At 41.1% G+C, this 14,429-nt stretch overlaps 1 protein-coding gene across 1 annotated transcript; it reads right to left on the bottom strand.

Annotated features, from left to right (window-relative positions):
* Positions 1-5,713: 5,713 nt before the first annotated feature.
* LOC138420347 (olfactory receptor 4C3D) lies at positions 5,714-6,622 on the bottom strand. The gene has a single exon (XM_069553541.1). The coding sequence runs from the start codon at positions 6,620-6,622 to the stop codon at positions 5,714-5,716; it is 909 nt and encodes a 302-aa protein (XP_069409642.1).
* Between the last annotated feature and the right edge of the window lie 7,807 nt (positions 6,623-14,429).

The raw sequence follows: 14,429 nt of genomic DNA, 5'->3' as shown, positions 1-14,429 counted from the left end.
CAATTCATCTTGGTCCATCTGGAAAGATCACATTTTTTTCTGAATGATGGTCTCAAATTCAGTATAAAATAATTCACATGTACAGAATCAACCTATTTGGTGATACATAAATACTAACCATAGTTTTCTAAAGTGACTTTGTAGTTTCCAGCAGCATCTTTTTGGGAACATTGTTGTTGTTTGCTCACTAAGTCATGTCTATCTGTTTTGTGACCCCATTAACTGTAGCCCACCAGGCTCCTTTGACCACGGGCTTTCCCAGGCCAGAATACTGGAGTGGGTTTTCCTTCTACAAGCGCCACTTCCTTCTACAAGGGATCTTCCCAACCCTGGGATCAAGCCCACGTCTCCTGCATTGGCAGGCACATTCATCTACCACTGAGCACCAGGGAAGGCTTTTGGGAACATTATAGTATTTCTTAGTGATATTTTCTCATCTTTACATCCAAATTCATTCTTAGAAAGTTTAACCTTCAATTCACATAATCTAACTACAAAAATTATTTCAGTGAAACAAAATTGGCTAATTAAGTTAACCTTTCTTAAATGGCAGGAAAAAAGAATTAGTTATCACTAACCTGGATTAGTTACCTGGAGATTCCTCAGTTTTTAAATTAACCACAGTCATTGTTTTCTTCCCACCAGGCATCTGCCCCACAGCTGCAAATAGGCTGTGTAAACTATCAAGAGGAACACTGGAGTTCTTTGTCTCTAGACAGCTCTCTCATTTTCAGGATTTACTCAGAAAATGAACTGTTAGTTAAGAAAGTGGTAGCTGTACGATTTAATTTTGACTCAACTCACTTTCTTGGCTTCTTGTGAGGTTATAAACGCATCTTCAAACATGCATTATAAACAATTATTCAAATCAGGAAAAACTAGTATATGACATTATAGAATGTATAAGTAAGTCAAATCCATTTGATTGGACATGGTTTTCTCAAATCAATTCTGCCAAAGAGTCCTTGGGAGCAGTGAGTCCCGAACAGACTTCAGCTTGTTGACTGATGGCTGTGTGGTTATTTATTTCAAGGTCCTCCTTTGCATTTCTTTCTTCATTGACTCTAGAGAAGTGCTTAACTAGATTTTCACAAAGTGCAGGGTTTGGTACATTGACCTGTCAAGTCCTCAGAGGATTAGTAATTGGCCCTGTTGGAATCTTTGCTGATGTATCAGCCAAGGACTTTCCTTTGCCCCTATCTGGCTCCCACAAACAATAATTAGAGGCCAGAAATGCAGTTGAATTGTGGTTAAACACATGCCTCTGGCTATAGTTAAGGCTAAGACTTGGTAAGGTAAGTGCAAAGTTTGGCGACAGGGCTTTGTTCCTCATTTTGGCATTGGCGATCCTGGCAGAGGATATATGGGGTGATTTCAGGCATAGGTCAGAGTTCAGAGAATAAATTTCTCTCTGAAAATATGAATGTTCAAAAGGGTATGGTTGCTCTGAGAATGGAAATGACAGTCTTCAAAGTTATGCGCCAGCTTATCCTGGACATCATGACATTTTTATGAGTGACTCACTGAGGAGACTTAGATGACAGGATTCCCAGTTCTCAAACACTGAGTAATTTAAAAATCATAAACATATAAACTTCCTCTGGGATGAGTACCTAGGTGACAGATTCTCATGGTTTCTGCAGTATTCTCATGGCATTCTCTCTACTCAGAGAGAGAATCATGGGAACTTACGGTAAATCCTAGGCTTTCACAGAGTAGCCACTGAGAAAATCACACCCAGCTAGTCTCTCATGAATAAAGATGTCCAGAGGCAGAGAATAGAAACACTACAGAAAGGAGGCTCCACTACTGTCTTCTGTCCCTCCTCTTCTGAAGCGATGAAGAGCCAGCTGGAACCCTGCGCAGAATCACCTTTCTTTGCTATCAGCCTTTACCTTTAAACCAAATGAACGCATTCCTGAAGTTCAGAAGCCATGCACTCAGCTCCGTCCGCCACAGTTAACAACTTTGCTCCTGTTTGCTGCCAACCTCACTCAAAGTCTGTCCCTCCCCCTTGATTATTTTGTCATACAATACACATAACATGAAATTTACCATTTTGAGTGCACAGTTCAGTGGCATTTAATACATTTATTAATACATTGTCATGTAAACATCTTCACAACTTTTTCATCTTCTCAGATTGAAACTCCACATCCGTTAAATCATTGCTTCTCATTCCTGCCTTCCTCCAGCCCCTAGAAACCATAATTTTGCTCTCTTTGTCTCCAAGAGTTTTATTATTCTATACAATTAAATAAATTGAATTACGCAGTATTTGTCCTTCTATCACTGACTTATTTTACTTATAATAATGACCTGAGTTCATCCATGTTGCTACAAATGGCAGGATTTCCTTCTTTTTAAAGTCTGAATGATTTTCCACATAAGTATACACCACATTAGAAAATCCATTCATCTACTGATGGAAATTTAGGTTGTTTCCACATCCTGGCTGTTGTGAATAATGCTGACAGTGAAAAGTGAAAGTTGTTCAGTCATGTCTGACTCTTTGAGACCCCATGGACTATACAGTAAATGGAATTCTCCAGGTCAGAATATTAGAGTGGAAAAAAAAAAAAGAATATTAGAGTGGGCAGCCTTTCCCTTCTCCAGGGGATCTTCCCAATCCAGGGATCGAACTCAAGTCTCCCACATTGCAGGGGGATTCTTTACCAGATGAGTCACCAGGGAAGCCCAAGAATACTGGAGTGGGTAGCCTATCCCTTCTCCAGTGGATCTTCCCAACCAAGGAATTGAACTGGGATCTCCTGCATTGCAGGTGGATTCTTTACCAACTGAGCTATCAGGGAAGCCCAAAAGTGAAAGTGAAAGTCACTCAGTCATGTCCAATTCCTTGAGACCCCATGGACTATACAGTCCATGGAATTTTCCAGGCCAGATTACTGGAGTGGGCAGCTTTTCCTTTCTCCAGGGGATCTTCCCAGCCCAGGGATTGAACAAGGCTGAAATGAACTTAATAGTGCAAATACTTCCTTGAGATCCTAATTTAAATTGTTTTGAATAAATATCCAGAAGTGGGATTATAGGACATACGGTACTTCTAACTTTGATTTTTTGAGGAAACCCCCTCCTGTTTTCCAAAGGGTCTGTACCAGTTTATATTCCCATTGACAGTAAGACAAAAGTCCCCATTTCTCCACATCCTTGCCAACCCTTTTGTTTTATATAATGGATGTTCTAACAGTGAGGGGATATCTCACTGTGGTTTGGATTTGCATTTCCCTGATGATTAATGTTGTTGAACATCTTTTTATATACTTGTTATTCAAATGTATGTCTCCTTTGTAGAAATACATATTCAAGTCCTTTGCCCATTTAAAAATTAAGCTAGTTTTGAGCATGTGAACACTAGGTTAAAGTGGAAGTGAAATCACTCAGTCGTGTCCAACTCTTTGCAACCCCATGGACTGTAGCCTACCAGGCTCCTCCGTTCGTGGGATTTTCCAGGCAAGAGTACTGAAGTGGGTTGCCATTTCCTTCTCTAGGGGATCTTCCCGACCCAGGGATTGAACCTGGGCCTCCTGCATTGCAGGCAGACCCTGTACCCTCTGAGCCACCAGGGAAGCCCTTTAGGTACTAGATACCTAAGTTATTACATGAAAATAATAATTTAATTACCTAAATTTAATTTATTTTGTTTCTACTGAATCAGAACATTTGGCAGACATTGATTTTTCTAGTTCAACCTGAGTACATCTCTGACCATTTTCAGCAGGGTTCCACGTAGATACAGTAGCCCTTGAGTAACCCATGAATAGGATTTCCTGAAATCTCTGTATGCATAGTCCATACTTTTTGAGTTAAATCTTTCTTCTGCTATGCAATGAGGTTTTCTACATGTTCCGTTTTGTTTCCAATAGTGACATAAATTAACAGAAAGTAAGCTGAAGTAGAATGGGGAGACTGACTTGGCCATAGCTGGGGACGTGCCCAGCTTCTCCTTTACCCCCACTTGCTCGTTTACCCCCACTTCTGCTTGTGCTATAGACAGTATCCTGTGTAAGAAGTTAAATTACTCCTTCCCCTTGCTTTACACATTATATATACTTCTGGGTTTTGCTTTCCTTTAACTTGGAGAAACCATTCTAGTTAGAGGCTACCCATCCTTCTATAGTCTAAAAGGATGAATCAACGTTTAAAAAAAAAAAAGAGTTTTGTGACTGTCAGTGAAAGAGTCTATTAAATGACTATCTGCCTATTCACTTAAAGAAAGGAAGAAGAAGTGATGTCCTGTCTTAAGCAATGTCCTTGTAAATTAGAATCTCATCTGGCAGAATATTCCTACCTACCCTTTATTCTCCTTATATTTAGGAAATGCCTATGTTTATCTAAGTTTTGATAAAATAAAAACTGTCCCACCCACCAGCAGTCTACTATCTTCCTGGAAACATGGGTCTCCTTAAAGTAGTTAAATATCTCAACCTGCTGAGAATCTGATGATCAGTGTGATGAGATGGTTGGATGGCATCGCCGAACTCGGACATGAAATTGAGCAAAGTCCGGGGGCTGGTACGGGAACTCCCAGGGAAGCCTGGCATGCTGCAGTCTATGGGGTCACAAAGAATTAGACACAACTGAGCAACTGAACTAAGCTGAATGATAAGAAGTGGGACCTCTCTAGTGGCTCAGTGGTAAAGAACCTGCCTGCCAATGCTGGAGATTTAAGAAACGCGGGTTCAGTCTCTGGGTGGGGAAGATCCCCTGAAGGAGGAAATGGCACCCCACTCCAATACTCTCCCCTGGATTTTCCCATTAAAGAGGAGCTTGGCTGGCCCCAGTGCATAGGGTTGCAAGTGTCAGACACAACTGAGTGTCTGAGCGGTGGAGCAGTGTGTGCTAATACCAGATCAATGCTCGATAAACCATACACCATGTAGGGGTGTGTGTGTGTGTGGGTGGGTGCAAGTGTGTGTGGTCACGTGTGCACACCAGACATTTGTTTCAGAATTTCACACCACATTAGTTAGTATACAATCATGCTTAGGTTTTAGTGTATAAGCCTATTCTATACACTTCCACGACTTTAGTTCAGTCGATCTTAATTCCCTGTTTTCTCAAAGTGTCATCACACTATAGATTCTTTCTGATATCACTGTCAGTATAAATCAGGTGCAGGTGAAAGTACTCTGATGTGCAGAGTTGGAGGACCAGGTTAGTAACATTTCAATTAGGAGATTTTGCTCATGACTGAGGAAGGCTCCATCTCAAACACAAGTTGGGAAGAAAAATGTGGTGCTTCCATGCTCTGCAGTTTAGGACAAACTTAGGGAGCTTCCCTGGTGGCTCAGAGGTTAAAGCGTTTGCCTCCAATGCGGGAGACCAGGGTTCGATCTCTGGGTCAGGAAGATTCCCCTGGAGAAGGAAATGGCAACCCACTCCAGTATTCTTGCCTGGAGAATCCCATGGACAGAGGATGGTGGGCTACAGTCCATGGGGTCACAAAGAGTCGGACACGACTGAACGACTTCACTTTCACTTAAGAATTAAAAACATGAAGGGGCATATACTCACTTGCATGGTCAACAACACAGGCTATGGATATACTAGGCATAATTTCAAACTTTCAAATCCGCTTTATTCTGAAATTTTTTGATGATTTCTCAACTTTCACAAAGACAGTAAGAATTCTTCTCTGAGAGTGACTGGTCATTTCTTTCCCTGGGTTCCTGTATCCTCCACCCACAATTGCTCATTTTTTCCAGAGATTTTTCAGGGCATTTTTCACCTCTGCATTTCTCAGGGTATAAATCAGGGGGTTGAACATGGGTGTCAAAATACAGTAAAACACAGCCACTATCTTGTCAATGGACAAAGTAGATGACGGCCGCATGTAAATAAATATACAGGGCACGAAGAACAAGGCAACAACCGTGAAGTGGGCCCCGCAGGTGGAGAGGGCTCTGCGCCTCCCCTCTGCACTGTGGGACCTCAAGGAGCACAGGATGACCAGGTAGGAGGCAGCCAGCAGGAGGAAGTTCAACAGGCAGATCACGCCACTGTTGGCCACCACCAGCAGGCCGATGACATAGGTATCGGTGCAGGCAAGTTCCAGCAAGGGGTACAAGTCACAGACAAAGTGATTGATCACGTTAGGCCCGCAGAAGGGCAACTGCAGGACCAGCAGGAGCTGAACCAGGGAATGCAGGAAGCCTCCCAGCCAGGCCAGCCCCACCAGCAGGGCACAGTGGTGCCTGGTCATGAGGGCCGTGTAGTGCAGGGGCTTGCAGATGGCCACATAGCGGTCATAGGCCATCACCGTGAGCAGGATGATCTCAGCACCTCCTAGTAAATGGGCAACAAAGAACTGAGCCAGGCAGCCCTCAAAAGTGATGGCTCTCCCCACATACAAGGAGTCAGCAACAAGTTTGGGAGTCATACATGAGGAATAGCAAGTATCAATAAAGGACAAACACAAGAGGAAAAAGTACATAGGTGAGCCCAAGGTGGGGCTGAAGACAACGGTGATCATGATAAGCAGGTTGCCTCCAACAGAGACCAGGTAGACAATCAAGAAGAACACAAGCAAAACCCTCTGCACCTTGGGGTTTGGGGAGAGTCCCAGTATGAAAAACTCCGTGACATTTCTTGGACTATCCATGAATCGTGAGCTGCCAAAAGAACTTGGGCGGAAAAGGTTTACCAAGAGAAAATTGTTACTACCTCTTATAAGACATTTCAAAACTAAAAAATGGGGGAACGCAATGTGCAATACAATTAAACCAAATCCTGAACCCCAAAGCAAAAACATACATGTTATTTTCTACACTTCAAATCAGTGATTTTCCCAAAGTACAAAGCTAAATCACCGACAAAATAACTCTGCAAAATATTACATCTCTTGCTTTGTAACCATTAAGAATAAGTTCTCATTTTTTTAGATTGATATCTTCAAGAAGTCTTTTATAATAAAAATTATATATATATATACACATATATCAGTTCGTTAAAAATAGCCAGTTATGGGAAAATCATTTTCCTAAATATTTTTCATAGCCACACTTCCAACTCCCAATTGTACTGGTCAATGCACCTGGTTATCTTCTATACTTCCTCCACCATCCACTATAACCACGGAAATCATCCTTGACTTTTCCCTTCACTAGTCCATCTTATAATACCAAAATGAATCACTGCAACTTTTCAAATCTTATTCCTTAACCTTCATCCATTCATTATTCATTCATTTATTTATTCCACAAACATTTTTGAGTACCTACTACACTGTGGGCTTCCCTGGTGGCTCAGACAGTACAGAATCTGCCTGCAATGAGGGAGACCCAGGTTCGATCCCTGGGTTGGGAAGATTCCCTGGAGAAGGGAATGGCTGCCCCACTCCAGTATTCTTGCCTAGAGAATCCATGGACATAACAGCCTGGCAGGTTCTCAAAGGGTCAAACACACCTGAGAAACAAACGCCTTCACGTCACTGTCGCCGTACCCAACCACAGTTCTCAGCACTAGATTTAGACTAATTAGCAAAGTAAGCTGATGGGTGCTACAATAGCATCATAGCTGGTATCTCCATCATCTTCCTCACCCAGACACCTGCTCAGTGGTCCACACTTCAGGCACAATGAAATTTATAAAACTTACTCATTCAATCATGTCATTATCCAGTTTCAAATTCTTGAAAGACTCCTCTTTATATTCAAGATAAAATCTAAGCATTTTAGTCTCATTACAAGTCCCTGGACCCTGCAAAGCCATCTCTGTTACCCTTCAGCTCCCCTCCCTGTTCACTACTGTGGACTACCCTAAATTTCTGACCGAGTCATGCTCATTCACACCTCATTGCCTTCCAAGTGTCATTCCATCACGCCACCTACTGCCCCATCCTACATACCCATTCCCATTTCTACTGACTGACTCTTAAACATCCTTCAAAATTTCCACAAGGAAAATGATCTCTTCCCTCACCTTAGTCTAGATTATAAGAACTTCCACTATCCACCTACATCATCTCCACCCTGGACTTTTGCACACTATGCTGTGTTGGTTGTCCTGCACTCTCCCACCCTACATTAGGAGTAGCTTGAAAGCAGGAATTTTTTGTGCTAGGAATCCTCATTGCCACACCTGGGGCAGTGTTCAATGAACATCTGTTGAATGACTAAAAATCTAAAATCAAAAAAATATAGGAAACTTATAAAATACCTGGATCTAAGAAGGTTGATTGGAGAAGGAAATGGCAACCCACTCCAGTGTTCTTGCCTGGAGAATCCCAGGGACGGGGGAGCCTGGTGGTCTGCCATCTATGGGGTCACACAGAGTCGGACACGACTGCAGCAGCAGTAAGAAGGTTGATAGCTTCCTATTAGAATTTCTATTACATTCTAACACAGCAGGTGACAGAACCAATAGAATTCTTAACAGGTCATCTGGTCCGTATTTCTGCATCATCTGGTCTTTCCATCTGGTCCGTATTTACGCATCATCTGGTCTTTCTTCCCCCCGCTTTGATGATATGTGTGTTAAATACCTAAATAGGGTTTTTTAAAGTTCCTGCTGAGAGGGAAAAAAAAATGCAATGAGAAATTATCTATGATTTCATAATCTCTTCTTTGACTTGGAAATCTCCCACAATCCTCAGTGACCCAGGTTCAAAAACTGGATGAGGGATTTCATCTATTTATGGGCTATAGCAGACTTCTTAAATCATCACTTCCTATTTTTTCTGCTTAAAAACCTATTAAGAGTGTTTGTGACAATTTGACCCACACATCTTTGGTTTTGACCTTGACACACTAAGTAAGCAGCCCAAGTCACAGAAGCTAGGTTGTGGGATACTGAACACAGACCCCATAGGTTCCTACCCTCAGCCTATAAGCCCTCCTACACCATAAAGGGTCCTCTCAGAAGCCAGAATACAAAGTCCATGGAGTGGACAGAGGAACAGAAGACAGACACAGCTGCTCGCTCTGGTTTTTGCCAAGGTTGTGTATCAGCAAATCTTCTAAGGAAAAGGTGGGGGGAGTAATTACAAAAATAAATCTGGATGATTAGACAAAGTCTAGAAAACATTTAAAGGAGATTAAAATATAACTCTTAGTGCTGCCATCAAAAAGGAAAATTCTCAATTTTCTAGCGCATTTTCCTTCCACTCTTTCTTCCATATATGGATTTTTGTCCACTTCTCACTTATCCTTTTGAAATCATGCAATATACGTAACATATAATCTTGATTAACATTATAATTTAAACATTTCCCATATCATTATAAACTCTTTAAACATTATTTTTTTATTTTTCTAATTTATTTATTATAATTGGAGGTTAATTACTTTACAATATTGTATTGGTGTGGCCATACATCAACATGAATCTGCCACAGGTATACACGTGGTCCCCATCCTGAACCCGCTTCCTTCCTCCCTCCCTGTACCATCCCTCTGGGTCATCTCAGTGCACCAGCCCCAAGCATCCAGTATCATGCATCGGACCTGGACTGGTGATTCATTTCATATATGATGAATCTAACAATAAGTCATTGTTTCTAATACCATGAAAACCTCAACATGCATTAATTTATTTCTGGGTTCCTAGGATAACTTCTCAAATGAATATACAATGTGAAAGCATGAACATGTTAGTCACTCAGTCATGTCCGACTCTTTGCAACCCCATGGACTGTACCCAGTCAGGCTCCTCTGTCCATGGAATTCTCCAGGCAAGAATACTGGAGTGGGTTGCCATTCTCCTCTCCAGAGGATCTTCTCAACACAGGGATCGAACCCGCATCTCCTACATTATAGGCAGATTCTTTACCGTTTGAGCTATCAGGGAAGCCCCATATATACAACAGAGCATTACAGATATTATAAAGACTTTTGATATCTCTAACCAAAAGGGTACCACTCCCAATTTACACAGCTATCACCAAAATGTATCAGATTATTTCTTTCTTTCACCCAGGCCAGCAATGGATATTGCAATTTATTTATTTATTGCTAAATTTTATCTTTCCTTTTTTCTTTTTGTTTGACCGCTGCTGATGGTAAACAGCTTCTTGTGTTTTTCTACCAAATGTATTCTCTTTTTGGAAATTGTTAAAGTTGTAAAGAGCAATTTGGAATGAACTTAGAAGTAACCTAGTAGGTGACTGATGTTGCCCAATCTTAGACTCTCAGGTGCAAACTCTCAAAATTCCTTGCCAAGCCAGTTTTGGAATTGGTTGAGAAAAATTCATGTCCGTATAATTGACCTCTTTGAATATGTAACTCAGCATTTTATTATGCACCATATCATTTCATCATTACAATGAGACTGAAAAGCAAATTTTATTTTCTCCTTCATAGATGATGAAATTAAATGTCAGTGAAATCTCTTATACTTACTATCCCAAGGCTAGCAAATGATAAAATAGAATTTGACCACAGCTACATCTAATGTCAAATTCACACTTTTCATTGCATCATTCTATTAGGTTAGAAAACTGATTGCGTTTCATAATTCTTTCTTACCTAAGTAACACCATTTGGTGTTAACAGTGCCTGACTGAGTCAGGAGGGCTGGGTTCTAGTCCTAACTTAGCCAAGAGGTAACTGTGAGATTTCTTGAAATTCACTTCACCTTCCTGAGCCATTATATTCTCACTTGTAAAGTGAGGGAAACTGAAGGTAAAGAGTGTTATCAAGACATAGAGGACAAACATGAGGACATGAAGGGGGCGGGGGGGGTGGGTAAATTGGGAGGTTAGAACTGATATATACACACTACTGTATGTAAAATACATAACTAGTGAGAACCTATAGTGTAGCACAGGGGGGGAAAATGTTTAATTAGTTTGTAGGACATATATTAAGTAACCTTAAAAATGCATTCCAATATACACTGAGTGCAGACAGATACTGTTTGGTTCCACGTATATGAGATACCTAGGCTTCCTTGGTGGCTCAGGTGGTAAAGCATCTGCCGGCAATGTGGGAGACCCCGGTTCAATCCTGGGTTGGGAAGATCCCCTGGAATGGCAACCCACTCCAGCATTCTTGCCTGGGAAATCCCATAGACAGAGGAAGGAGTCTGGCAGGCTACAAGTCTGAAAGAAGAACTTGACTTATTCTACATGCACCTTGAAAGATGAGCTACAGGAAATCATAAGGGAAATGTCATATTCAAATTATCTGTAAGCCATGTAAAGCTGGAGCTCATTCACAGCTCCTGAGATTCACAGGAGGTTTGAAAGGCCCACCCGCAATTATTAAACCCCAAAACACATTCTCTTGGTAGCCAGGAAGAAATGGATCTAGCTACAGTTTAGCAATGAGAGAATTTATCTTCCATGTTCCACTCTCCTTGCAGACATATCAACCCAAGGCACAGGGAGAAACTAACAGATTGGGACCAGCACTCCAAACATGTGTTGTAGTCTTCTGGTTATATGGCAGGTCATGGGGAGACACATTATAGGGAACCCATCATCTCAGGAAAACTATAACCTGTGATTGAGGTTTCAAGAAAATTTTGCCTAAATAGAAAGCCTCACTCACCCAGCCTAAGTTTAGTAACAAAGAACAGTAGTATGTTGTTGTAAAAAAAAAAAAAAAAAAAAGTTCAAATTTACACACAAGAGGGAAAAATCTTAGTCAAAGGATGGAGGGAAGAGAGGCATTTTCTACAAACAGGAGCTTCTGGGAAGGAGGAGTCAGAGAAAGAGCAATCAAGGAAGAGAGATGGTTTGGGGCTTTTTTGTTTGTTTACGGAGAGTAAGAACAAGCATGTATTGATGTTTAATTGTCACTGGTTAGAAGGAAATGGCAACCCACTCCAGTAATCTTGCCTAGAGAATTCCATGAACAGAGGGGCCTAGCAGGCTACAGTCCATGGGGTTGCAAAGAGTCAGGCACGACTGAGTGACTATCACTCACCCTGTAGTAAACTCTTTACAAGCATCATCTCACTCAATCTCCACAATAATCCTTAAGATACATGAGCCATCTTTATAATGAAGAATCCATGTCAAAGACAATTGGCATGCTCAAGCTTACTTCTCATGACCAGCAAGTAGCCCAGTCTGGATTTTAATTGAAGCTATCTATTTGAATACACATCAGGGGTTTGAAACGGAATGACCCTGAAGTATTAAATGGTCAGTTGTGATCAACTGGAAATAGCAATGGATTCTGCCAAAATGCCCAGATGTTCACTCTGGGTAAAAAGGAAATTTACAGGCTAAAACATCATTAAACTAGAAGATTCATAGCTGGGGCCCAGAACTTAAAAATATATTACACTGAGGAATTCAACCAGGTCCAAAGACCAGCCTGTCCTCTTTTAAAAACTGGGGGAGAAAAGAAGTATCAGCCCTTTTATGCTTTGTTATAATAAAGACTGAAACACAGGGTCCAAAAGAACAAAATTTAAAAAGCTCAAAATTTTAAATTCAGGGCTTCCCTGGTGGCTCAGTGGTGGAGAATCTGCCTGCCAATGCAGGCAGATTGTGTTGGGTTCAATCCCCAACCCAGGAAGATCCCACATGCCACGGAGTGACTATGCCCATGCACCCCAACTATTGGACCTGTGCTCTGGAACCCAGAAACTGCAGCATCTGAGCCTATACCCTGGAGCCTGTGCTCTGATACAGGAGAGGCCACTGCAATGGGAGGCCTGCTCACAGCAGCTAGGAATTAGCCCGTGCAGCAATACACACCCAGCACCACCAAAAATAAATAAATACATAAAATTATTTTTTAAAAAACTTAATTCCTTTAAAAAAAATAAACTCAGGAATGCTAATGGACACAAGTAATCCAAAGAATATTTTCATTCAGAAAGGAAAAAAAAATTACAGTATTAAGCCAGCAAGGAGCAAATTAGTGTATTCTAAAATCCCTGACAGTGGTCATAACATTCCCAGTCTCTTTTGGATCAGCTTTCATACAGAGTTCCACATCTTAGCGGATGAGCACTAACACTTCCTAGAATTAATCAAATCAAATTAAAATAGAGCTGAGATATGGGAAGAGCCTTAGATTCTCTATTCATTTACTCATTCATTCATTTATTCAACAGGTGTTATTTTAAGTATTGGGCTAATTGATCAGGAAGCAGCAGAGGAAATCAGCTTGATTCCTCTTCTCATAGAGTGTGGTATTCAGTGCTGTGACAGACATTTGCCCAAGGATTGTATGAGCACGAGGATGAGTCCCACCCCAACCTGGAGGCAAAGAGTGAGAAAACTACTCACAAGTGCTAAACTTAGTTCCCTCGGCACTAAGCACTCTCAGCTTCTCACTGCACAGATACACTCAACTCTCACCTGGGAACCTTGCCACTGCCACCCTATGGCCCCTGGAAGACAGCCCCATAAGTCTACCATCCGAGTCCATACCGAGTCTATGTTCCACGGTTCCTCCACCCATCCAGCTCTCCTAGTGATGGGACCCCTTCATTTCAAGTTCTGCAATGCCCTCCTCTATAACTAAGCTCCAATCTCTGGCATCCAAGTTGTTGATTAGGGCCCATACATTTCAACACACTGATCGTAATTGACACTTCCAGCCTCATCCATAATTGCGAGAGTCATAAACAAAGAAAGTCAAAAGAACTTTTTTTACAGAATGCTGCAGAATTCCAGAAGAAGGTGCTGTGGAATTACCAGGTAAACTCACTGATCCTCGCAGATAAGGGTAGCTGAAAATATATTTTAAAGAGAAGCTGAATCTCTTTCAGAAAGCGCTTGAGAAATTTTGCTTTATCTTGCATCCTTATAATGAGGGGCTGGCAGAGAGGTAGAGAAGTCATGCAAAAGAAATTTATAACAATTCTGAATGGGTGTGGGGCTCACTACCCTGGACTGGGCTGTTCTACATCTGGTTCTGATGACAAGTTCTTAATACTATTAGGTCCTCAGATTCTGAAATAGCCATTAACCCAAGGAGATCCCAGCTCTTCCACTCAGACAGTTTGAGCCTCAGTTTCTTCATTTGTAAAATAGGGATGCCAATAATTATTCTCTACCTGCTATGGATAAGATCAGATTATAAAAATTAATGAACAGATTATAGACATTGCAAAGCTTCAGGGAAAAAAGTTGTTGATTATTATTACTTACATCTTGTTATTTTTTCTTAATCCAAACCTTGAAAACAGGTATACAATAAGATTTTGAAAACTTTAATCAAAATTTAGAAAAATGAACTTAGGTTCATTACAAACTATCAAATGAGTTGTTTCATTGTCTGTTTCCAACAGAAATGATAGGAACTTTGAATTAAATAGAAAAGATATCAACAGTGAAGGAAAACTTACTTGTACAGCAAGGTTGAAGGACTTGAATAATATGTGTAGTTTATTTTCTTGCTTGGATATTTCTCTAGAAAAAGTCTTGAAGGTTAGAAATTTCTGAAATGTGAGCTGAAGTTTTGGATTCTGCCTGTAAGCGTGGTTCCCAGCATCTCTCTTGTGAC

This window comes from Ovis canadensis, chromosome 15, assembly GCF_042477335.2.
Source record: "Ovis canadensis isolate MfBH-ARS-UI-01 breed Bighorn chromosome 15, ARS-UI_OviCan_v2, whole genome shotgun sequence".
NCBI lineage: Eukaryota > Metazoa > Chordata > Mammalia > Artiodactyla > Bovidae > Ovis > Ovis canadensis.
This window is presented reverse-complemented; position numbering and strand designations above follow the sequence as displayed.